Genomic DNA, 24,141 nt, shown 5'->3' on the forward strand with positions numbered 1-24,141 from the left:
AAACTCCAACCCAATAGCCCAGTCAACGTTAAGCCACACCACCTTTACCGTTGGGTCATATTTTATGTTCCACAGTATAGCTACACCACCAGCTATCCTCCCACAAACCATTCTCATGCTGAGATTGGTAGTGGACTCTCCAGCACTATGAAACATCTTGTGTAGGGAGTTCAATTTGTCCAGATCTTGCTTGGCCATCCAGGTTTCTTGAAGGCAGACAATGTCACTCTCGTCCAGCAATGTGTCCACCACCAAACGTCTTGATCTATCAGCAGCAGTATGTCCTACTCGGAGGCCACGAGCGTTGTAGGATACAACCCGCATTAATGATCTACCACGGACCCATCAGGGCAGCTGGCCGGTGTGTCTGTCTCCCTGGTCTCTACATATAGGCCTACATTCATCCCAGCATCATGACTGAGCTGAAGCTCGGTACCCTGAGAGTGGGGGGTATGCTCTGGTCGAGCTTTTTTGAAAGTATAGACCAAGGGTAATTACCACACCACAACTGTCCCACCATTACCCATAGGTGGCGCTACATTCCACGCCCTAAAGCACAAAGGCTTTCTGGAATGGATAGGCTAACCAAGCCCCCTCCCTTCACTCCTTGGGTTGAAATAAAGGCCCTTGTGGATCTTGATGGTATTATATTTCAGATTTGGTATCCCATTGGTAATTCTGCAGCATAGATTTTTCTATACAGTTCCAATTTGTCAAGAATATACATTTTTCAATGGTTCGCAATGTTTGGAGGAATCCGCCATTACTGCTTGCAGTTATATTTATTATTATTCTTGTTCCATGGAAGTCAATGGCAGCCCCTAGAACACTTCGACAACTTTTTGTGAAATTTGGCACACTCATTAAGGACAGTTGATTCTATACCTACACCAAGTTTCATGTCTCCCATTAGACCACTCCAGCGCCACCAACGGGTCAAAGTTGGACTTGTGTTTACACACGCAACTTTTGAACCGTATGACCCATTTTCAAAAATGAGGTACCATTGGATTCCCTGGTTCAAGCCGAGTTCAACGCACCCCATGGCGTCAATTTCCGGTTATATAGATTTTCCGCTACTTCCGGTTTTATCAAAAACCTTTGAAAGCCTACTCCTCCTACAATTTTTGTCATATCTTCTTCAAAGTTACCAGACATGATCTTCAGACCAAGCCTCACAAAAGTTATCGAAAAGAATTTTGATCCTCACAACCGTTTGTCCGGTACAGCCAATCAAATTCATCAGAAAAGCCGCCAAACAGGATGTGAAGTCATGTCTCAGCAAATCTTTGAGATATCAACACGAAACTTGGTATATCGATGGAAGACACTACAACATGTTACCGTGTGCAAAGGCAACTTCATATCTCCAAAAATGATTGATATAAAGCAAATTGAACTTATCGCTAACGCTAAAATAATGCTTTACACATCAGCCAGTCAAAAACTGATACTCTGATTCAATCACAAGTTCATATGAAGACTCTTGAGAATGTTTATAACACAAATCTGTGAAAAAGTTGACTGTAAGATCAAATGTCTATTTTTGGTGAATATTTGAAACATGCTTGCTTGGCTAATTTCTAGCCAAATTTCTAATGAATGTCTCCCCTCCTCCTGCCCGCGCGTGCTCCACATCCTCACACACTCAGCCTTAACTTACACACGCGCGGGCTTGGCAAGACGCACACGCAACATTTCAGGAGAGTGTGGGCTGACCAAGCCCCCACTCATTCCTTGGTTTCTAGCCAAGGCCTTGTGGATCTTGTAATCTTGGATCTCTTAACAAAAGCTGATCTTTTTAGTATTGCATTTCCGATTTTGTATGCAATGGTAAAAAGTTATACAAATCCTGAAACATTGATATATATATATGTATTTATATATATATAAATCTTTATTTCAGACGCCAAGTTCCACATAAAATAACAGACATAGAGCTATAAAAAAGAGAGTAAAACGAAAACATAAAACATAGATAATACAGTGCATAAAAAGTATGAAGACTTTTGTGCCAATGTAGTCTTAAGTTCCAAGTAATCGATAGCAGCTCTTTAGAGGGTTGACCAGGGCCTCTACTATTCAGTTCTCAGACTTGTCCAGTCGACACATGAAACCATACATCAGTTGTCTCAGGAGTGCCTTACAGGTTGGTACGTGCTTAGACAGAAACAACTGACCAGCACTATGCCACCTAGGCACATTAAGTAGCAATCTAAAAGCATCATTGAAACCATACATAAGTTGTCTCAGGATTGCCTTACAGGTTGGTACGTGCTTAGACACAAACAACTGACTAGCACTATGCCACCTTGGCACATTAAGTAGCAATCTAAAAGCATCATTGTAGGCTACTTTCAGTAAAACCAAACTGATTTTCTGCAGTCAGAATATACATTTCCAATTTCAATCAAATAATTCTCTCAAACACTTTAGACAAGATACTGGCCAATGCAATGGGTCGATAGCTGTCTATGCTGTTTAGTTTACCAGCCTTATCTTTAACAACAGGCACTAACAGTATTGACATAATAGAGTTCGGTAGAACACCATGAACCATAATTCCAGTGAGACACATGGCTAGAAATGGACTGAGTCTATAACTGGCATTTTTTAGATGCTCTGCAGAAATGCAATCCATACCACAAGCTTTGTTGTTGTCTAGCATGTGGATGGCATCATAAATATCTACTGATCTAACTATCAAGTCTGCAGAGATACCTTTATATTCATTATCAATTCTCACTGTGTTACTTTGAACACATTTAAATAGTTTACTGTAGTGCTCATGCCATAGATCAGCAATCTTCTCTGGACAACTAACCCCTTTGATATCAGAAGGGAGGGGAGTTCTGTTATTATTTATGATCTTGACCTCCTTCCAGAAGTCAGTAAGATTGTTATTCTGCATCTTTCTGGCCAGCGAGTCTGCTCTCATTGTGTTTTCATTTCTCTTAAAGGGGCAATTGACTGCAAAACCGATTTTACCTTGTCATTGTTGAAAAACAACAGTTCGGAGGGTAAACTGAACATACCGTGAATATCAAAGTCCATTGACACCTCTTTCCTATTCAAATCTCAAAAAGAAAAAAATTGGCTGTAAAACGCTAGCTTTTCAAAAAAGCCACCGGTCCTACGTAGGACCGGTGATCGCCCTCTTATTGGCTCTGGTCTGTATCTTTGTCACGCCCCAGAATTTACATACAGACCAGTCTGAGGTAGCGTCTATCTCTGATACTAGTTTAGCTGCGCGCTGCTCTGTGTGGGCTACTTATAAGGAATTACAAAGAAGAACGTTTTGAATTATAACAAGGATATTGAAAATGGACCACGGTCGTAAATGCTGTGTTCCAGGCTGTACAGGGAAGGCTAACACTCAGTCTTCCCAAGGAGCCAAACATTCAACAGGCATGGCTGCTGTTGTCTATGAGAAGATCCCGGCGAAGTCGACACTCAATCATTCATTTGCTCTGAACATTTCACCCAAGACAGTTTTGACAACCTTGGACAATTTCAAGCAGGATATGCTAGGAAGCTGAACCTGGAAAGAGGTGCTGTTCCAACCGTATGCTCATTGCAACCGCAAGCTATAAGGACAGTATGATGTTGTGCTAACAGTTATTAGCAATGCTAACGTTTCCTGTATATAGCATACCAGGTAGAATGCTAAATACGTTTCTACACACATCAAATGACTCTAACTAGACTAGCTGTAGTCGGTATTAGAAGGGAAGCTTCCGAAAAATAGCCAGAAAACGAACTGCAGTCTGGCTTATTGCTAACGCCTGTCCAGATAATCTATTTGAAAGAACTGGAGAAAGGCAGGTTATAGATACAGGATACGTTAGCATTGCTAGTAACTGTTACTAGTAACACCTAGACTGTAGGCATGTAAACAAGTTTAGCTTGCTAGTTAATGCAAGAGCATAGGTAGAATGTGTGATCATTTAGCCTAGTTTATTGGCAATGGGGCTAACGTTGATTCATGTTCCTGACTGTGTTTCATTCAAATAAATAACCTGTGTAATGAAAATCTACAATTCACGATGCATGTTTGTCCAGATCTTTGTCATGTTATTTTACAGCAAGATATCTAGAGCTAGCCTAGCTAGCTAACTGAAGCCGAGTAGAATCACGATATGGTTTGGTTGCTAAGCTGTAGCCTAACGTTCTACCCACCTAAGTCAATCCAGTTTGCTTTAACAACAGCAGTGGAAACAAGTAATGTTATCATTTCAAATGATATATAGTCAATCTGTTGAAAACAGTGTTGTGTAGACACAATAGATTTATTTGCGCGTTTTTATTTCAAGTCTCCAACTTTGGTGTTTCAGCGAGTGCTGCTGTTGGCCGTGTTGCGTTTTTGCTCCCAGCTTCACTCGTTGATAACCAACCAATCAGCGCGCAGCTTATCTAAATATTAATGAGCATACCATAAAAGGAGAAAAGCTAGTGTTTTTTCCCGGGAACATTTCAGAGGATCTGTCAGAGGGCATAGAACAGCACCCGGGCCATTTTCAACCCAACCTATGTTACATACCCTATTCGGAGACCTTAAGGAACAGTGTGAAATACCCAAAAAACCCAGTCAATTGCCCCTTTAATGAAACGAGTGCATATTTAAATCTAGCATTTGTGAGGTTTTTGTTATCAAGCAGCAATCCCTGTCTGGGTCTGCCTGCCTCTGACCAGACTCTAAAGGCTTCTCTAGCAGCATCATGTTGCTCAGACACAAACTCATTCCAGACAGGCCGTGCGTTAGGGACCTTACTCTTGTGATTAATAAAAGGTTCACGGGAAGCATAAAGACATTTGACAATATCATCATACATGGCACAGAGCTTTTCAGCATGATGTTTATCCTTGCAGTTCATATCCGTGCACATTAGGGCATCCCTAGAAAATGCAACATCACTATGTAAGCTGTCAGTTAATAGAGAATATCTGTGCATAACCTCTTTGGTCAATTTTGACCAGTCCAGTTTTCTTGGGGGGCCAGCAACAAGGGTACACTCTCAACATTTAGCAGCATAGCAACTGGTATGTGATCAGTGGTGGCCAGCCCATAACACATCTCTATACTTTCCAGTGAGTCATGAGCATCGGCTGTGGTTACAATATGGTCTAGCCAGGAAGTTGTGTGCCACGTTTCACTTATATAGGTAAAATTTGTATCAGGCAATAACGCTTGATATAACTAATTTAGTTTCATTACAGAACTGCTGCAGATGTTGTAAGAATAAACGCTTATCTGACATGTCAGCATTAAAATCACCCATGACATAGACACTACATGAACTATTGTCCTCTATGAAGGACTGAATAAAAGCTAACCTGTTCTGAAATTCATCCTCATGGTCATAGGATTCATATTGTGTGTACACATTTACAATAGTACATTTATTTTCATTGTGATTAAACTCCAACCCAATAGCCCAGTCAACGTTAAGCCAAACCACCTTTACCGTTGGGTCATATTTTATGTTCCACAGTATAGCTACACCACCAGCTATCCTCCCACAAACCATTCTCATGCTGAGATCGGTAGTGGACTCTCCAGCACCATGAAACATCTTGTGTAGGGAGTTCAATTTGTCCAGATCTTGCTTGGCCATCCAGGTTTCTTGAAAGCAGACAATGTCACTCTCGTCCAGCAATGTGTCCACCACCAAACGTCTTGATCTATCAGCAGCAGTATGTCCTACTCGGAGGCCACGAGCGTTGTAGGATACAACCCGCATTAATGATCTACCACGGACCCATCAGGGCAGCTGGCCAGTGTGTCTGTCTCCCTGGTCTCTACATATTGGCCTACATTCATCCCAGCATCATGACTGAGCTGAAGCTCGGTACCCTGAGAGCGGGGGGTGTGCTCTGGTCGAGCTTTTTTGAAAGTATAGACCAAGGGTAATTACCACACCACAACTATCCCACCATTATCCATAGGTGGCGCTACATTCCACGCCCTAAAGCACAAAGGCTTTCTGGAATGGATAGGCTAACCAAGCCCCCTCCCTTCACTCCTTGGGTTGAAATAAAGGCCCTTGTGGATCTTGATGGTATTATATTTCAGATTTGGTATCCCATTGGTAATTCTGCAGCATAGATTTTTCTATACAATTCCAATTTGTCAAGAATATACATTTTTCAATGGTTTGCAATGTTTGGAGGAATCCGCCATTACTGCTTGCAGTTATATTTATTAGGATTCCTCCGTCAGGAGGAAACCTATTGTTATTGTTAGTTTTATTAGGATTCCTCCGTCAGGAGGAAACCTATTGTTATTGTTAGTTTTATTATTATTATTATTCTTGTTCCATGGAAGTCAATGGCAGCCCCTAGAACCCTTCGACAACTTTTTGTGAAATTTGGCACACTCATTAAGGACAGTTGATTCTATACCTACACCAAGTTTCATGTCTCCCATTAGACCACTCCAGCGCCACCAACGGGTCAAAGTTGGACTTGTGTTTACACACGCAACTTTTGAACCGTATGACCCATTTTCAAAAATGAGGTACCATTGGATTCCCTGGTTCAAGCCGAGTTCAACGCACCCCATGGCGTCAATTTCCGGTTATATAGATTTTCCGCTACTTCCGGTTTTATCAAAAACCTTTGAAAGCCTACTCCTCCTACAATTTTTGTCATATCTTCTTCAAAGTTACCAGAGATGATCTTCAGACCAAGCGTCACAAAAGTTATCGAAAAGAATTTTGATCCTCACAACCGTTTGTCCGGTACAGCCAATCAAATTCATCAGAAAAGCCGCCAAACAGGATGTGAAGTCATGTCTCAGCAAATCTTTGAGATATCAACACGAAACTTGGTATATCGATGGAAGACACTACAACATGTTACCGTGTGCAAAGGCAACTTCATATCTCCAAAAATGATTGATATAAAGCAAATTGAACTTATCGCTAACGCTAAAATAATGCTTTACACATCAGCCAGTCAAAAACTGATACTCTGATTCAATCACAAGTTCATATGAAGACTCTTGAGAATGTTTATAACACAAATCTGTGAAAAAGTTGACTGTAAGATCAAAGGTCGATTTTTGGTGAATATTTGAAACATGCTTGCTTGGCTAATTTCTAGCCAAATTTCCAATGAATGTCTCCCCTCCTCCTGCCCGCGCGTGCTCCACATCCTCACACACTCAGCCTTAACTTACACACGCGCGGGCTTGGCAAGACGCACACGCAACATTTCAGGAGAGTGTGGGCTGACCAAGCCCCCACTCATTCCTTGGTTTCTAGCCAAGGCCTTGTGGATCTTGTAATCTTGGATCTCTTAACAAAAGCTGATCTTTATAGTATTGCATTTCCGATTTTGTATGCAATGGTAAAAAGTTATACAAATCCTGAAACATTGATATATATATATGTATTTATATATATATAAATCTTTATTTCAGACGCCAAGTTCCACATAAAATAACAGACAGAGCTATAAAAAAGAGAGTAAAACGAAAACATAAAACATAGATAATACAGTGCATAAAAAGTATGAAGACTTTTGTGCCAATGTAGTCTTAAGTTCCAAGTAATCGATAGCAGCTCTTTAGAGGGTTGACCAGGGCCTCTACTATTCAGTTCTCAGACTTGTCCAGTCGACACATGAAACCATACATCAGTTGTCTCAGGAGTGCCTTACAGGTTGGTACGTGCTTAGACAGAAACAACTGACCAGCACTATGCCACCTAGGCACATTAAGTAGCAATCTAAAAGCATCATTGAAACCATACATCAGTTGTCTCAGGATTGCCTTACAGGTTGGTACGTGCTTAGACACAAACAACTGACTAGCACTATGCCACCTTGGCACATTAAGTAGCAATCTAAAAGCATCATTGTAGGCTACTTTCAGTATCTGTATACTCCTTTACCTGTACATAGACCACAAATGAGCAGTGTACAATGGTGTTATGTAGGTTCTAAACAGGGAACATTTAACTGAATCTGAGCACATAGAAAACGTCCTTAATAACATACTGGCCTGAGAATATATTTGACAGCGCTGTTGATACATATCGTTGTCATCTGTCCAATCATCAGAAATGACATGGCAGATATTTTATTTCCTCACAAACACCAAGGGGACTGCCAGATAAATAAAAGGTAGGGAAGGTTAATTTCCTGTCCTGATTACTTCTGACTATCATTATGTGGCTTTTCTTTGCATTATATTTTATATCATGATCTAAGCCATACTGAGAGCACACCCATAGCATCTGTTGCAACAGGCTGAGTGGAACCAGATAATCTGCGTACATCAGATGATTGACAATAGATTCACCAACAAGACAGCCTGTATTTGTCTTATTCAGCTGGCTTGATAAGTCGTCCATATCCATATTAAACAAAAAGGGAAATCAAATTCCTCCTTGTCGAAATCCGTTACCAACATGGAAAGCAGCTGATACGACATTGTCCCATTTAACATGAAAAGTTTGATTGGCATACCAGAACACCAAAATCCTCACAAGAGGTTTAGGGACACCTCTCGCTATTAGCTTCATAAACAGTTTTTCATGACAAATTCGATCGAAAGCTTTGTAAGCATCAATAAAGCATAAAAATACAGATGAATTAAGACTTGTGTACCTGAGACAATCTCCTTCAGAGCATAGATACAGAGATCAGTACCATGTTTTCTTTTAAAACCAAACTGATTTTCTGCAGTCAGAATATACATTTCCAATTTCAATCAAATAATTCTCTCAAACACTTTAGACAAGATACTGGCCAATGCCATGGGTCGATAGTTGTCTATGCTGTTCAGTTTACCAGCCTTATCTTTAACAACAGGCACTAACAGTACTGACATAATAGAGTTCGGTAGAACACCATGAACCATAATTCCAGTGAGACACATGGCTAGAAATGGACTGAGTCTATAACTGGCATTTTTTAGATGCTCTGCAGAAATGGAATCCATACCACAAGCTTTGTTGTTGTCTAGCATGTGGATGGCATCATAAATATCTACTGATCTAACTATCAAGTCTGCAGAGATACCTTTATATTGATTATCAATTCTCACTGTGTTACTTTGAACACAATTAAATAGTTTACTGTAGTGCTCATGCCATAGATCAGCAATCTTCTCTGGACAACTAACCCCTTTGATATCAGAAGGGAGGGGAGTTCTGTTATTATTTATGATCTTGACCTCCTTCCAGAAGTCAGTAAGATTGTTATTCTGCATCTTTCTGGCCAGCGAGTCTGCTCTCATTGTGTTTTCATTTCTCTTAATGAAACGAGTGCATATTTAAATCTAGCATTTGTGAGGTTTTTGTTATCAAGCAGCACTCTCTGTCTGGGTCTGCCTGCCTCTGACCAGACTCTAAAGGCTTCTCTAGCAGCAGCATGTTGCTCAGACACAAACTCATTCCAGACAGGCCGTGCGTTAGGGACCTTACTCTTGTGATTAATAAAACCTTCACTGAAAGCATAAAGACATTTGACAATATCATCATACATGGCACAGAGCTTTTCAGCATGATGTTTATCCTTGCAGTTCATATCCGTGCACATTAGGGCATCCCTAGAAAATGCAACATCACTATGTAAGCTGTCAGTTAATAGAGAATATCTGTGCATAACCTCTTTGGTCAATTTTGACCAGTCCAGTTTTCTTGGGGGGCCAGCAACAAGGGTACACTCTCAACATTTAGCAGCATAGCAACTGGTATGTGATCAGTGGTGGCCAGCCCATAACACATCTCTATACTTTCCAGTGAGTCATGAGCATCGGCTGTGGTTACAATATGGTCTAGCCAGGAGGTTGTGTGCCACGTTTCACTTATATAGGTAAAACTTGTATCAGGCAATAACGCTTGATATAATTAATTTAGTTTCATTACAGAACTGCTGCAGATGTTGTGCGAATAAACACTTATCTGACATGTCAGCATTAAAATCACCCATGACATAGACACAACATGAACTATTGTCCTCTTTGAAGGACTGAATAAAAGCTAACTTGTTCTGAAATTCATCCTCATGGTCATAGGATTCATATGGTGTGTACACATTTACAATAGTACATTTATTTTCATTGTGATTAAACTCCAACCCAATAGCCCAGTCAACGTTAAGCCACACCACCTTTACCGTTGGGTCATATTTTATGTTCCACAGTATAGCTACACCACCAGCTATCCTCCCACAAACCATTCTCATGCTGAGATCGGTAGTGGACTCTCCAGCACCATGAAAGTTCTTGTGTAGGGAGTTCAATTTGTCCAGATCTTGCTTGGCCATCCAGGTTTCTTGAAGGCAGACAATGTCACTCTCGTCCAGCAATGTGTCCACCACCAAACGTCTTGATCTATCAGCAGCAGTATGTCCTACTCGGAGGCCACAAGCGTTGTAGGATACAACCCGCATTAATGATCTACCACGGACCCATCAGGGCAGCTGGCCGGTGTGTCTGTCTCCCTGGTCTCTACATATAGGCCAACATTCATCCCAGCATCATGACTGAAGGGTAATTACCACACCACAACTGTCCCACCATTACCCATAGGTGGCGCTACATTCCACGCCCTAGAGCACAAAGGCTTTCTGGAATGGATAGGCTAACCAAGCCCCCTCCCTTCACTCCTTGGGTTGAAATAAAGGCCCTTGTGGATCTTGATGGTATTATATTTCAGATTTGGTATCCCATTGGTAATTCTGCAGCATAGATTTTTCTATACAGTTCCAATTTGTCAAGAATATACATTTTTCAATGGTTCGCAATGTTTGGAGGAATCCGCCATTACTGCTTGCAGTTATATTTATTATTATTATTCTTGTTCCATGGAAGTCAATGGCAGCCCCTAGAACCCTTCGACAACTTTTTGTGAAATTTGGCACACTCATTAAGGACAGTTGATTCTATACCTACACCAAGTTTCATGTCTCCCATTAGACCACTCCAGCGCCACCAACGGGTCAAAGTTGGACTTGTGTTTACACACGCAACTTTTGAACCGTATGACCCATTTTCAAAAATGAGGTACCTTTGGATTCCCTGGATCAAGCCGAGTTCAATGCACACCATGGCGTCAATTTCCGGTTATATAGATTTTCCGCTATTTCCGGTTTTATCAAAAACCTTTGAAAGCCTACTCCTCCTACAGTTTTTGTCATATCTTTTTCAAAGTTACCAGAGATGATCTTCAGACCAAGCCTCACAAAAGTTATCGAAAAGAATTTTGATCCTCACAACCGTTTGTCCGTTACAGCCAATCAAATTCATCAGAAAAGCCGCCAAACAGGATGTGAAGTCATGTCTCAGCAAATCTTTGAGATATCAACACGAAACTTGGTATATCGATGGAAGACACTACAACATGTTACCGTGTGCAAAGGCAACTTCATATCTCCAAAAATGATTGATATAAAGCAAATTGAACTTATCGCTAACGCTAAAATAATGCTTTACACATCAGCCAGTCAAAAACTGATACTCTGTTCCACATAAAATAACAGACAGAGCTATAAAAAAGAGAGTAAAACGAAAACATAAAACATAGATAATACAGTGCATAAAAAGTATGAAGACTTTTGTGCCAATGTAGTCTTAAGTTCCAAGTAATCGATAGCAGCTCTTTAGAGGGTTGACCAGGGCCTCTACTATTCAGTTCTCAGACTTGTCCAGTCGACACATGAAACCATACATCAGTTGTCTCAGGAGTGCCTTACAGGTTGGTACGTGCTTAGACAGAAACAACTGACCAGCACTATGCCACCTAGGCACATTAAGTAGCAATCTAAAAGCATCATTGAAACCATACATCAGTTGTCTCAGGATTGCCTTACAGGTTGGTACGTGCTTAGACACAAACAACTGACTAGCACTATGCCACCTTGGCACATTAAGTAGCAATCTAAAAGCATCATTGTAGGCTACTTTCAGTATCTGTATACTCCTTTACCTGTACATAGACCACAAATGAGCAGTGTACAATGGTGTTATGTAGGTTCTAAACAGGGAACATTTAACTGAATCTGAGCACATAGAAAACGTCCTTAATAACATACTGGCCTGAGAATATATTTGACAGCGCTGTTGATACATATCGTTGTCATCTGTCCAATCATCAGAAATGACATGGCAGATATTTTATTTCCTCACAAACACCAAGGGGACTGCCAGATAAATAAAAGGTAGGGAAGGTTAATTTCCTGTCCTGATTACTTCTGACTATCATTATGTGGCTTTTCTTTGCATTATATTTTATATCATGATCTAAGCCATACTGAGAGCACACCCATAGCATCTGTTGCAACAGGCTGAGTGGAACCAGATAATCTGCGTACATCAGATGATTGACAATAGATTCACCAACAAGACAGCCTGTATTTGTCTTATTCAGCTGGCTTGATAAGTCGTCCATATCCATATTAAACAAAAAGGGAAATCAAATTCCTCCTTGTCGAACTCCGTTACCAACATGGAAAGCAGCTGATACAACATTGTCCCATTTAACATGAAAAGTTTGATTGGCATACCAGAACACCAAAATCCTCACAAGAGGTTTAGGGAAACCTCTCGCTATTAGCTTCATAAACAGTTTTTCATGACAAATTTGATCGAAAGCTTTGTAAGCATCAATAAAGCATAAAAATACAGATGAATTAAGACTTGTGTACCTGAGACAATCTCCTTCAGAGCATAGATACAGAGATCAGTACCATGTTTTCTTTTAAAACCAAACTGATTTTCTGCAGTCAGAATATACATTTCCAATTTCAATCAAATAATTCTCTCAAACACTTTAGACAAGATACTGGCCAATGCAATGGGTCGATAGTTGTGTAGCCCGGGTGGTAAACATTTCTGTTGAAACAATCCTATTACATAAATATAAAAGTTTGAATACATAATACTTAAGTTCATAGTTTAATAAATAGACTTTAAGGTTTGAGAGTATGATTTTGATTTGATGAGAAATGCATATTGTTCATGTTTTACTGAATACAGCATTTGGAAATGTATATCTGTTGTTTAAAAAACGCATGTTAAAATGTACCGGTTACAAATATGAAGAGAGTAAGATGAATGTTTTGTGAATCTATGTTGTTGCTTTAATTTTGATTATGATGTTAAGCCAATCCGGTTTGAGGTCAAAGGGCAGGGTAACACGGGAAGTTGGGGTAGATGAGGTTGGAGTAGAAAAAGACAGAGCGAGCGGAGGAGTTGGAGGGAGAAGAAAATTGTAGCGTACGGTAAAATACCAAGAGTGAAGATTTTATATTATCATTAGTGGTGTTATGTTTATATTGTTGGGTGAATATCTCAACCAACAACAATAACCCAGAAAGAGGAGTTTGGCTGTTGGCGGTTTTGGATTAAGCACGGGCTTTGCCGCCAGACTAGCGACAGCGAGTGCCAGGTTGGAGCCGGTGGAGGTCGGGATTGTCGTCGTCCTCAGTCTTCTTCCTGAGTTGGTTCGTCTCGTAAATCCACGAGAGTATTTGGTCGGTCTCTCCTTCACCTGCTGCCGCCCTTCTGCCGCAGTGCGTGTGCTACCGCACTGCTGATCCGAGGTACCAGCTCCTTGTTATTTTGTGCCATCCTGGCGAAACAGCCATTTTGTTTACGGCTACAACGCACACGAGCTACACTCAGGCCTGCACCGTAGAACTGTACTGAATTAAGGTATTCGTGTAGTTAGCATTGCCGGCTAGTTTGTATTGTGTGTCCATGTGCATTACGATGTCATGTAAATGTTGAACCAATAACTGAAGAACTGATTTTTTGTCTGAAGTAAATCTTTCCTGTTTTTGTTTAACAGTTGGTTGTATTGTTTTTTTCATATGTTAAATTGGTTTAAGTTAGTAACAATTACTAACGAACTCAGGTTAGCCACCTTCCAGACAGGGCTGGACTGGGACAAGAAATCAGCCCTGGCATTTTTGGCCATGGCAGCCCACCAAGATTATTTATACGATATGCGGAGGCACACAACATACCAGAGGATATATGCGCATATTGTGCTGTTTCAACAATTAAAATAAAGCGCAGTAGCCTACATGGATGAGAGTAACCATGTTGAAAAATGCATACACTCTTTCACTATACTTACAGAGACTTTCATCTTTGGAGAGATGGCTACAATGCCACAATACCCATCTTGAAGTGAAAGTGGTTGTCAAAGAAACATTGCTAGAGATGTCTTTTCAGTGTTTAATGAAAATACTGTTTATACAAACGTGTACATTGTTTATAAAAATAGAAATTAAACAATTAGGTACGATCATAATTTTAATCTTTTATATAATAGCCCAAAATAACCTTTTGTTCTTTCAATGGCCACATGTAAAAACAGGAGTGGAGATTAAAAAAACTATTAGATCCTCGTGATTAGACGCTTACAAAATGTTTACACTCAAAAAAACAAGGCAGATTACAGGACTTTGAAGAAGAGAGGGTTCTGCATTTGTATTTGGGCACAATGGAGGTTTTGCAGCTAGGTCAAATCTCCTCTGAAATGACTAATGCTTATAATATGTACAGTTTGAACCGTCTCACAGTCAGCAAAAAATGCAAGAACAGAGAACAACAACAACAGGAAGTATACACAATATATGTATTATCTTATTTACACTAACTAGAACACACCAAATTATAACACAGTAAGTCAAAGTGGCACCCTAAAGTATGAGAGAGAGAGAGAGAGAGAGAGAGAGAGAGAGAGAGAGAGAGAGAGAGAGAGAGAGAGAGAGAGAGAGAGAGAGAGAGAGATCATTTAAGGTATAGTTTAAATAATCTTTAGGTGAACAGAGAGATAATAGCTCATTTTGTACTTACATATGCTGAGACAAAAGGCTGCATGGACCTTGGTGCTCTGAGGGAGACAGAAAGGAGCAGTCAGATATGATAGATTCATCTGATACTGTCTCTTCTATAATCAAAATAAGAGCTATTTAGTAAACTCACAATGAAACAAAAAGAACACACGTGAACTCCACATCAGGGGAAGGCAATCCTTCACTCCAAAAATTACCTAAGGGGAGAGAAAGAGAGGCCAGGTGGGTCAAGAGAACAGTGAAAATTTGAATGTTTCAAAAAATTTACATTGATAGTATTGGTGTCTTTAAAGTAATACAATAATGGATAGTTGCATTCATTACAGTCACTCTGTAAAAGTAGTAGGCTTTATGACCATCCAGGTGGATGCCAGCAAGAACACAAAACAACAGTATTGTAAACTTACAAATTTGAAGAATGCCTGTGAAGTCCACACCAATGAAATGCACATCCCTGGAACACCCCTGGGGGACAGGGCAGCCTTAAAAAAAAGAGTTTGACAGACACAAAAAGTGAGTGATACAAACCAATTGCATTATAGCAGGACAGGACTGATGACTAAAAAAATAAATAGAGCTAGACAACAGTCTGATATACATACTGGTTGAGAAAATGTTGAATGGCCCTCCAATAGTCCACAAGAACAAATATGTAGCAAGGCAATGAAATTGGATGAGCAGGAACTTGAGCAACTGAAAACAGCAAGGGCACCCTGAGAGAGGAGGAGAGCAGAGAGCAAAGCAATAACAACATTATTTTCTGTCAACATTTTTTATTAAATCCACTAATTTAACACAAATGTATTTATTTATCATAAATCTCACCTTATAAAAGCAGTTTCTTCATTGATTCGCTCTTCTCTGCAACTCTGTCAATCACTGTGTCAGTTTCAAGGGACACAAGGACATCCTTTTCAATGGCCATCAACATGAAGGCTTCCAGTTTGCTGGCAGACAGGCAACTCCTCAGTCGGTTTTTGATGTAGCGAAGGGTGGAAAATGACCGCTCACAGGCTACCTGAGTTATTGACAGGGTTAGCAGAAACTTGTATGCCAACCCAAGTAGCGGATATGCGTGAGTCAGCATGTTAAACCTGAGAAGGATTTTGTAGCAGCACAGGGGGCACTCTTTGCAAGACACACAGGTTTTGCTTATTATTTCCATCTCTTCTTGGCCATCTGATTCCTCTTCAACTGCTTTAGTTGCGTAGTTATCCAATTGTGATTGTACCAGCCTGTCCCATTGCTGTGCCAAGTTTCTGAGTTCAATCTGTAGATCTGTCACAGTTGCCCTGCTGTCATACACAACTAGACACTTGCTGAGTTCTTGAAGTGCAGATACAGGGAGTGCACCGCCACTGGTCTGGATGAGGGGGAAGTTTTTGGGATGTAGGAGGGATAAATCTGCATACAGAGTGCCATGAGTGAGGAATCTGTGGTGCATGGCCTCAACAGCTGTATCCAGGATCTGGTGGTGAACATTGACCTCATAGGCCTTCTCTGAATCACTGAGGCTTTCATCCTGGGCCATCTCTCCTGGCAAGACTTTCTTCTTCTTTAGCCTTTTCTGAGGTAGTGCTGCCTCCACTTCCAAATCTAGATCATCCTGCTCCTCTAGCTTTTCATTTGCCCAATGGACAAAACAGTCAGCTGCATCTTTGACGGCCGGGAAATCTCTTGCTATCTTTGTAAGTGAATCGTGTGTTGTGGTGACCATCCTATGTGCAGAGAGGATGTCCATTCCTCCGGTCTGTAGGTATTTTGACAGTGGTGAGGTGAACTCAAATACCCGGAGGAATAACTGAGCTGTGAGCACAGTTTCGTATCGAAGTAAGCCGTCTCTGTATCCTCTGGCTTTGTTTCTTGCATTTGATGCAAGTGACTTCAGCTTCATTATGGCAGAAAGTGTGGACACCACTTCAACAAAAAGGCCGCCATCAGGTCTGCCAAAGTTTCCAAAAACTTTCCTCAGGGCATGATGTTTAGCCCACCATCTCGTCTCTCCAATTGTTGAGATGCGTTTGTGCCTCTTGTCCTGGCTCTCGGTCTCCCACACACTCACTCTTGTGTATGAGTCCCTGATGAATACGGCAATGTCGTTCAGCAGGTCAAATAGTGATCCACTTTCAATGACGCTATGGGTGGTATCGGACAATACAAGGTTCAAGACATGTGCATAGCACCACACATGCTGATGGGTGGGGTTTTTGGATGCCATTAATGCAGAGAAACCTCTGTATTGACCCTGCATATTAGAGGCTCCATCTGTGGCGTTTCCAATGCACAGGCCTATGTCCAATTGCAGACTCTCAAGGACTTCTGTTAACAGCGTCACAAACGACTGTCCTGTAGTTGTGCTGCATTGTACGACTGCAACCAGCCTTTCATGGACTGCATCCGTCACAAACCTCAAAATCACAGAACACTGCTCTCTCCCTGTAACATCTTGTGTTGTGTCGAGCTGCACAGAATACATTCCGGCTTTTTTGATGTCTGCTGAGATGCTCTCTTGAATTAAATGCTTGATAGCATCGATTACTGCATCCACAGTTGTTTTGGACAGGAGGGTAATGAGAGAGCCTCTGCCTTGTGTGCCTGAAGCATGGATCTGCTTGCTTTTCTCAATTACACTGCTGAGGTGCTCCTTTAAACACACATCATATTTCCCCAACAATATAATAAGTTCTAGGAAATTGCCATGGTCGAGACTGTTGATGTCCAAGGTGTACGCAGCTTCATTGTGCTCCTGCCTGTAGCTTAAGCCTCTCTTCCCTAAGACTCTCACAACCTCCACCACACGTTCCAACACCTGACGTCTCTTCTTCACCTGCTCACGGTGTCCTTTCAGCTGTCTTCCCTCAAGGAGGTGATCAACACTTGCTCTGGAGCAGTTTAATACATATGCCTCAGCACACTGTCTATGTGCCATGCCTCTCTCATGCTCCTCTATTCTTTGGTGCACATGCCTCCAGTCTGTCATGCCTCCAATGAAAGAACTTGGGTCATTGGGCTTGCTAAAAGCAAGGCAAAGAAAACAAAATAAAGCATTACGTTCATCACTATAAGTCAGCCATTTCCATGCCATGTCGTCCGTTCTTGTGAAGAGCCTCTGGATGACAGGGTTTGTGGCATTCTGCTGTGGGTGAAACTTAAAGAATTCCTGCCTTTTTGTGGAATGAGGGCGGCTAAAATAGTCTACAACTGCCTGATCTTCCTGTGACTCCTCCACTCCTACTCCAACAGTCTGACTTGACTAAACATAGAGAAAGAGAGAGAGACAGGAGCATTAATTTCACTAGTGTTATTTCTCTGGTTACCTACTAATGAATAATCATTATTAGCAATTAGAAATAGCAATATTTCACTATTACATGATAATAAATAATAACTGTAAGCTATAACACCTGCAAACTATAACATAATAGCAAGCAAGCTAAAATAACACTGTAAATTGGACACAAAGTCTACTCATAGCGCACACACGCACACACACACAAAAGAAATATTAGAACACATGTTTTCTCCAGGGAATACATGTTTGTCTAAATTTTGTTTATTAAGCTGGCTCACAAACAAGTTTTATCTATGTTTTCATGTCCCAAAAAAGCTGTTTACCCATAAAGCCTAATAAATTAATAAAGCAATTAAACACTGACAGCTTCCTCACATTAATGTTGTTCAAATAGCAATAGCAAAGTGATGCTCTTTCAATACACAGTCAACAGAGCTATTTAACTCCCCAAAGAAAAGCTAGCAAATGTTTAGTGGGCTAACTGTTGTGTTAGCTAAAATAGCCACTTTGACCGGGCTCAGTCTAGATTACTCTGTACAACATGTTGTTATAACGCAGGAGCTAACTGTTAGGAAACTACATACTGTGTTAAAGTTTAGGAATCTAGCTTAACAAATATTTCTTTATCAACACAAACTTAAATTTCAACTTCTTACCGCCGCCACTTCGTCTGAGGCTGAGCTCGGCCCCGGGGCCGGGCCGCCGCCAGCGCCACCCATCTCTGCGCTTGGCCTCGGCCGCCATTCAGTCACCTCTCCGTCCCCATCATCACCGACATCCTCCTCAGCCTCCGCCGCCGCAATTTCCACCGTCGCAGGTGCTAATGAAGCCGGGCCAGCTGTCGCGGCAAACATGTCCGATATTTTAGCACATGTTGCAGAGTTTGCCTCTAGGGCTTTTCTCTTTTTATCTCGGACTTTCTCCGCGCCTCCTTTCCGTTTTTTCTATTTTTCTGTCAGTGTCAATAAGTGACGTGACGTGACTGATTGACAGCCGAGACCCAAGGGCGGGACCTCGGCCCTCTGCTGTGTATGTGATTGGGCCAGGCCCAGCATAGAACTAATCATAATGAGTAATTGCCTGAGACCGCCAGGGACAAAGTATTTTTTTTAAACTTTCAGGTGAAGTTGACAGCCTGCCTGGCCTGCACGCACCTATGTGCCATGGGGGACCTCGGCCCTCGGCCTCGGCTGTGTGACTTGGCCGGGCCGGGCCGGGCCAGGCCGGGCCGGGTCCATAAAAAAAAAAAAAATTGTAATAATTATATTTTAATTTTTTTTTTTTTTTTTTTTTTTTTTGAATGGACCCGGCCCGGCCCAAAATGCCTGCCGGCCCACCGGGCATTGCCCGGTACGCCCGATGGCCAGTCCAGCCCTGCTTCCAGAAGTCAGTAAGATTGTTATTCTGCATCTTTCTGGCCAGCGAGTCTGCTCTCATTGTGTTTTCATTTCTCTTAATGAAACGAGTGCATATTTAAATCTAGCATTTGTGAGGTTTTTGTTATCAAGCAGCACTCCCTGTCTGGGTCTGCCTGCCTCTGACCAGACTCTAAAGGCTTCTCTAGCAGCAGCATGTTGCTCAGACACAAACTCATTCCAGACAGGCCGTGCGTTAGGGACCTTACTCTTGTGATTAATAAAAGGTTCACTGGAAGCATAAAGACATTTGACAATATCATCATACATGGCACAGAGCTTTTCAGCATTATGTTTATCCTTGCAGTTCATATCCGAGAATTAGTTAATAGAGAATATCTGTGCCGAACCTCTTTGGTCAATTTTGACCAGTCCAGTTTTCTTGGGGGGCCAGCAACAAGGGTACACTCTCAACATTTAGCAGCATAGCAACTGGTATGTGATCAGTGGTGGCCAGCCCATAACACATCTCTATACTTTCCAGTGAGTCATGAGAATCGGCTGTGGTTACAATATGGTCTAGCCAGGAAGTTGTGTGCCACGTTTCACTTATATAGGTAAAACTTGTATCAGGCAATAACGCTTGATATAATTAATTTAGTTTCATTACAGAACTGCTGCAGATGTTGTGCGAATAAACACTTATCTGACATGTCAGCATTAAAATCACCCATGACATAGACACAACATGAACTATTGTCCTCTATGAAGGACTGAATAAAAGCTAACCTGTTCTGAAATTCATCCTCAAGGTCATAGGATTCATATGGTGTGTACACATTTACAATAGTACATTTATTTTCATTGTGATTAAACTCCAACCCAATAGCCCAGTCAACGTTAAGCCACACCACCTTTACCGTTGGGTCATATTTTATGTTCCACAGTATAGCTACACCACCAGCTATCCTCCCACAAACCGTTCTCATGCTGAGATCGGTAGTGGACTCTCCAGCACCATGAAAGTTCTTGTGTAGGGAGTTCAATTTGTCCAGATCTTGCTTGGTCATCCAGGTTTCTTGAAGGCAGACAATGTCACTCTCGTCCAGCAATGTGTCCACCACCAAACGTCTTGATCTATCAGCAGCAGTATGTCCTACTCGGAGGCCACGAGCGTTGTAGGATACAACCCGCATTAATGATCTACCACGGACCCATCAGGGCAGCTGGCCAGTGTGTCTGTCTCCCTGGTCTCTACATATAGGCCTACATTCATCCCAGCATCATGACTGAAGGGTAATTACCACACCACAACTGTCCCACCATTACCCATAGGTGGCGCTACATTCCACGCCCTAGAGCACAAAGGCTTTCTGGAATGGATAGGCTAACCAAGCCCCCTCCCTTCACTCCTTGGGTTGAAATAAAGGCCCTTGTGGATCTTGATGGTATTATATTTCAGATTTGGTATCCCATTGGTAATTCTGCAGCATAGATTTTTCTATACAGTTCCAATTTGTCAAGAATATACATTTTTCAATGGTTCGCAATGTTTGGAGGAATCCGCCATTACTGCTTGCAGTTATATTTATTATTATTATTCTTGTTCCATGGAAGTCAATGGCAGCCCCTAGAACCCTTCGACAACTTTTTGTGAAATTTGGCACACTCATTAAGGACAGTTGATTCTATACCTACACCAAGTTTCATGTCTCCCATTAGACCACTCCAGCGCCACCAACGGGTCAAAGTTGGACTTGTGTTTACACACGCAACTTTTGAACCGTATGACCCATTTTCAAAAATGAGGTACCTTTGGATTCCCTGGATCAAGCCGAGTTCAATGCACACCATGGCGTCAATTTCCGGTTATATAGATTTTCCGCTATTTCCGGTTTTATCAAAAACCTTTGAAAGCCTACTCCTCCTACAGTTTTTGTCATATCTTTTTCAAAGTTACCAGAGATGATCTTCAGACCAAGCCTCACAAAAGTTATCGAAAAGAATTTTGATCCTCACAACCGTTTGTCCGTTACAGCCAATCAAATTCATCAGAAAAGCCGCCAAACAGGATGTGAAGTCATGTCTCAGCAAATCTTTGAGATATCAACACGAAACTTGGTATATCGATGGAAGACACTACAACATGTTACCGTGTGCAAAGGCAACTTCATATCTCCAAAAATGATTGATATAAAGCAAATTGAACTTATCGCTAACGCTAAAATAATGCTTTACACATCAGCCAGTCAAAAACTGATACTCTGTTCCACATAAAATAACAGACAGAGCTATAAAAAAGAGAGTAAAACGAAAACATAAAACATAGATAATACAGTGCATAAAAAGTATGAAGACTTTTGTGCCAATGTAGTCTTAAGTTCCAAGTAATCGATAGCAGCTCTTTAGAGGGTTGACCAGGGCCTCTACTATTCAGTTCTCAGACTTGTCCAGTCGACACATGAAACCATACATCAGTTGTCTCAGGAGTGCCTTACAGGTTGGTACGTGCTTAGACAGAAACAACTGACCAGCACTATGCCACCTAGGCACATTAAGTAGCAATCTAAAAGCATCATTGAAACCATACATCAGTTGTCTCAGGATTGCCTTACAGGTTGGTACGTGCTTAGACACAAACAACTGACTAGCACTATGCCACCTTGGCACATTAAGTAGCAATCTAAAAGCATCATTGTAGGCTACTTTCAGTATCTGTATACTCCTTTACCTGTACATAGACCACAAATGAGCAGTGTACAATGGTGTTATGTAGGTTCTAAACAGGGAACATTTAACTGAATCTGAGCACATAGAAAACGTCCTTAATAACATACTGGCCTGAGAATATATTTGACAGCGCTGTTGATACATATCGTTGTCATCTGTCCAATCATCAGAAATGACATGGCAGATATTTTATTTCCTCACAAACACCAAGGGGACTGCCAGATAAATAAAAGGTAGGGAAGGTTAATTTCCTGTCCTGATTACTTCTGACTATCATTATGTGGCTTTTCTTTGCATTATATTTTATATCATGATCTAAGCCATACTGAGAGCACACCCATAGCATCTGTTGCAACAGGCTGAGTGGAACCAGATAATCTGCGTACATCAGATGATTGACAATAGATTCACCAACAAGACAGCCTGTATTTGTCTTATTCAGCTGGCTTGATAAGTCGTCCATATCCATATTAAACAAAAAGGGAAATCAAATTCCTCCTTGTCGAACTCCGTTACCAACATGGAAAGCAGCTGATACAACATTGTCCCATTTAACATGAAAAGTTTGATTGGCATACCAGAACACCAAAATCCTCACAAGAGGTTTAGGGAAACCTCTCGCTATTAGCTTCATAAACAGTTTTTCATGACAAATTTGATCGAAAGCTTTGTAAGCATCAATAAAGCATAAAAATACAGATGAATTAAGACTTGTGTACCTGAGACAATCTCCTTCAGAGCATAGATACAGAGATCAGTACCATGTTTTCTTTTAAAACCAAACTGATTTTCTGCAGTCAGAATATACATTTCCAATTTCAATCAAATAATTCTCTCAAACACTTTAGACAAGATACTGGCCAATGCAATGGGTCGATAGTTGTGTAGCCCGGGTGGTAAACATTTCTGTTGAAACAATCCTATTACATAAATATAAAAGTTTGAATACATAATACTTAAGTTCATAGTTTAATAAATAGACTTTAAGGTTTGAGAGTATGATTTTGATTTGATGAGAAATGCATATTGTTCATGTTTTACTGAATACAGCATTTGGAAATGTATATCTGTTGTTTAAAAAACGCATGTTAAAATGTACCGGTTACAAATATGAAGAGAGTAAGATGAATGTTTTGTGAATCTATGTTGTTGCTTTAATTTTGATTATGATGTTAAGCCAATCCGGTTTGAGGTCAAAGGGCAGGGTAACACGGGAAGTTGGGGTAGATGAGGTTGGAGTAGAAAAAGACAGAGCGAGCGGAGGAGTTGGAGGGAGAAGAAAATTGTAGCGTACGGTAAAATACCAAGAGTGAAGATTTTATATTATCATTAGTGGTGTTATGTTTATATTGTTGGGTGAATATCTCAACCAACAACAATAACCCAGAAAGAGGAGTTTGGCTGTTGGCGGTTTTGGATTAAGCACGGGCTTTGCCGCCAGACTAGCGACAGCGAGTGCCAGGTTGGAGCCGGTGGAGGTCGGGATTGTCGTCGTCCTCAGTCTTCTTCCTGAGTTGGTTCGTCTCGTAAATCCACGAGAGTATTTGGTCGGTCTCTCCTTCACCTGCTGCCGCCCTTCTGCCGCAGTGCGTGTGCTACCGCACTGCTGATCCGAGGTACCAGCTCCTTGTTATTTTGTGCCATCCTGGCGAAACAGCCATTTTGTTTACGGCTACAACGCACACGAGCTACACTCAGGCCTGCACCGTAGAACTGTACTGAATTAAGGTATTCGTGTAGTTAGCATTGCCGGCTAGTTTGTATTGTGTGTCCATGTGCATTACGATGTCATGTAAATGTTGAACCAATAACTGAAGAACTGATTTTTTGTCTGAAGTAAATCTTTCCTGTTTTTGTTTAACAGTTGGTTGTATTGTTTTTTTCATATGTTAAATTGGTTTAAGTTAGTAACAATTACTAACGAACTCAGGTTAGCCACCTTCCAGACAG

The 24,141-nt window shown here is 41.2% G+C and overlaps 1 protein-coding gene across 3 annotated transcripts; it reads right to left on the reverse strand.

Annotated features, from left to right (window-relative positions):
- Nucleotides 1-14,766: 14,766 nt before the first annotated feature.
- Nucleotides 14,767-19,328, reverse strand: LOC124462775. Of its 3 annotated transcripts, XM_047014407.1 has the most exons (5): nucleotides 16,016-19,328; nucleotides 15,417-15,485; nucleotides 15,222-15,296; nucleotides 14,945-15,011; nucleotides 14,767-14,852 (listed from the first exon to the last, which is right to left on the reverse strand). In XM_047014407.1, coding segments are annotated over exons 1-5 (2,097 nt in total). In that variant the 5' UTR covers nucleotides 17,900-19,328; the 3' UTR covers nucleotides 14,767-14,850. The 3 variants fall into 3 exon arrangements, 2 of the variants coding, with proteins under 2 accessions (XP_046870363.1, XP_046870362.1); XR_006955486.1 differs by lacking the exons at nucleotides 14,767-14,852; nucleotides 14,945-15,011 and having other exon boundaries at nucleotides 15,268-15,296; nucleotides 15,417-19,328; XM_047014406.1 differs by lacking the exons at nucleotides 14,767-14,852; nucleotides 14,945-15,011; nucleotides 15,222-15,296 and having other exon boundaries at nucleotides 15,394-15,527; nucleotides 15,640-19,328.
- Between the last annotated feature and the right edge of the window lie 4,813 nt (nucleotides 19,329-24,141).

This window comes from Hypomesus transpacificus, unplaced genomic scaffold (genome assembly GCF_021917145.1).
Source record: "Hypomesus transpacificus isolate Combined female unplaced genomic scaffold, fHypTra1 scaffold_246, whole genome shotgun sequence".
Taxonomy (NCBI): Eukaryota; Metazoa; Chordata; class Actinopteri; order Osmeriformes; family Osmeridae; genus Hypomesus; species Hypomesus transpacificus.

Bases quoted from the DNA above. Each gene is read 5' to 3' on its own strand.
- LOC124462775 (XM_047014406.1), bottom strand. From the start codon at position 17,899: ATGGCATGGAAATGGCTGACTTATAGTGATGAACGTAATGCTTTATTT.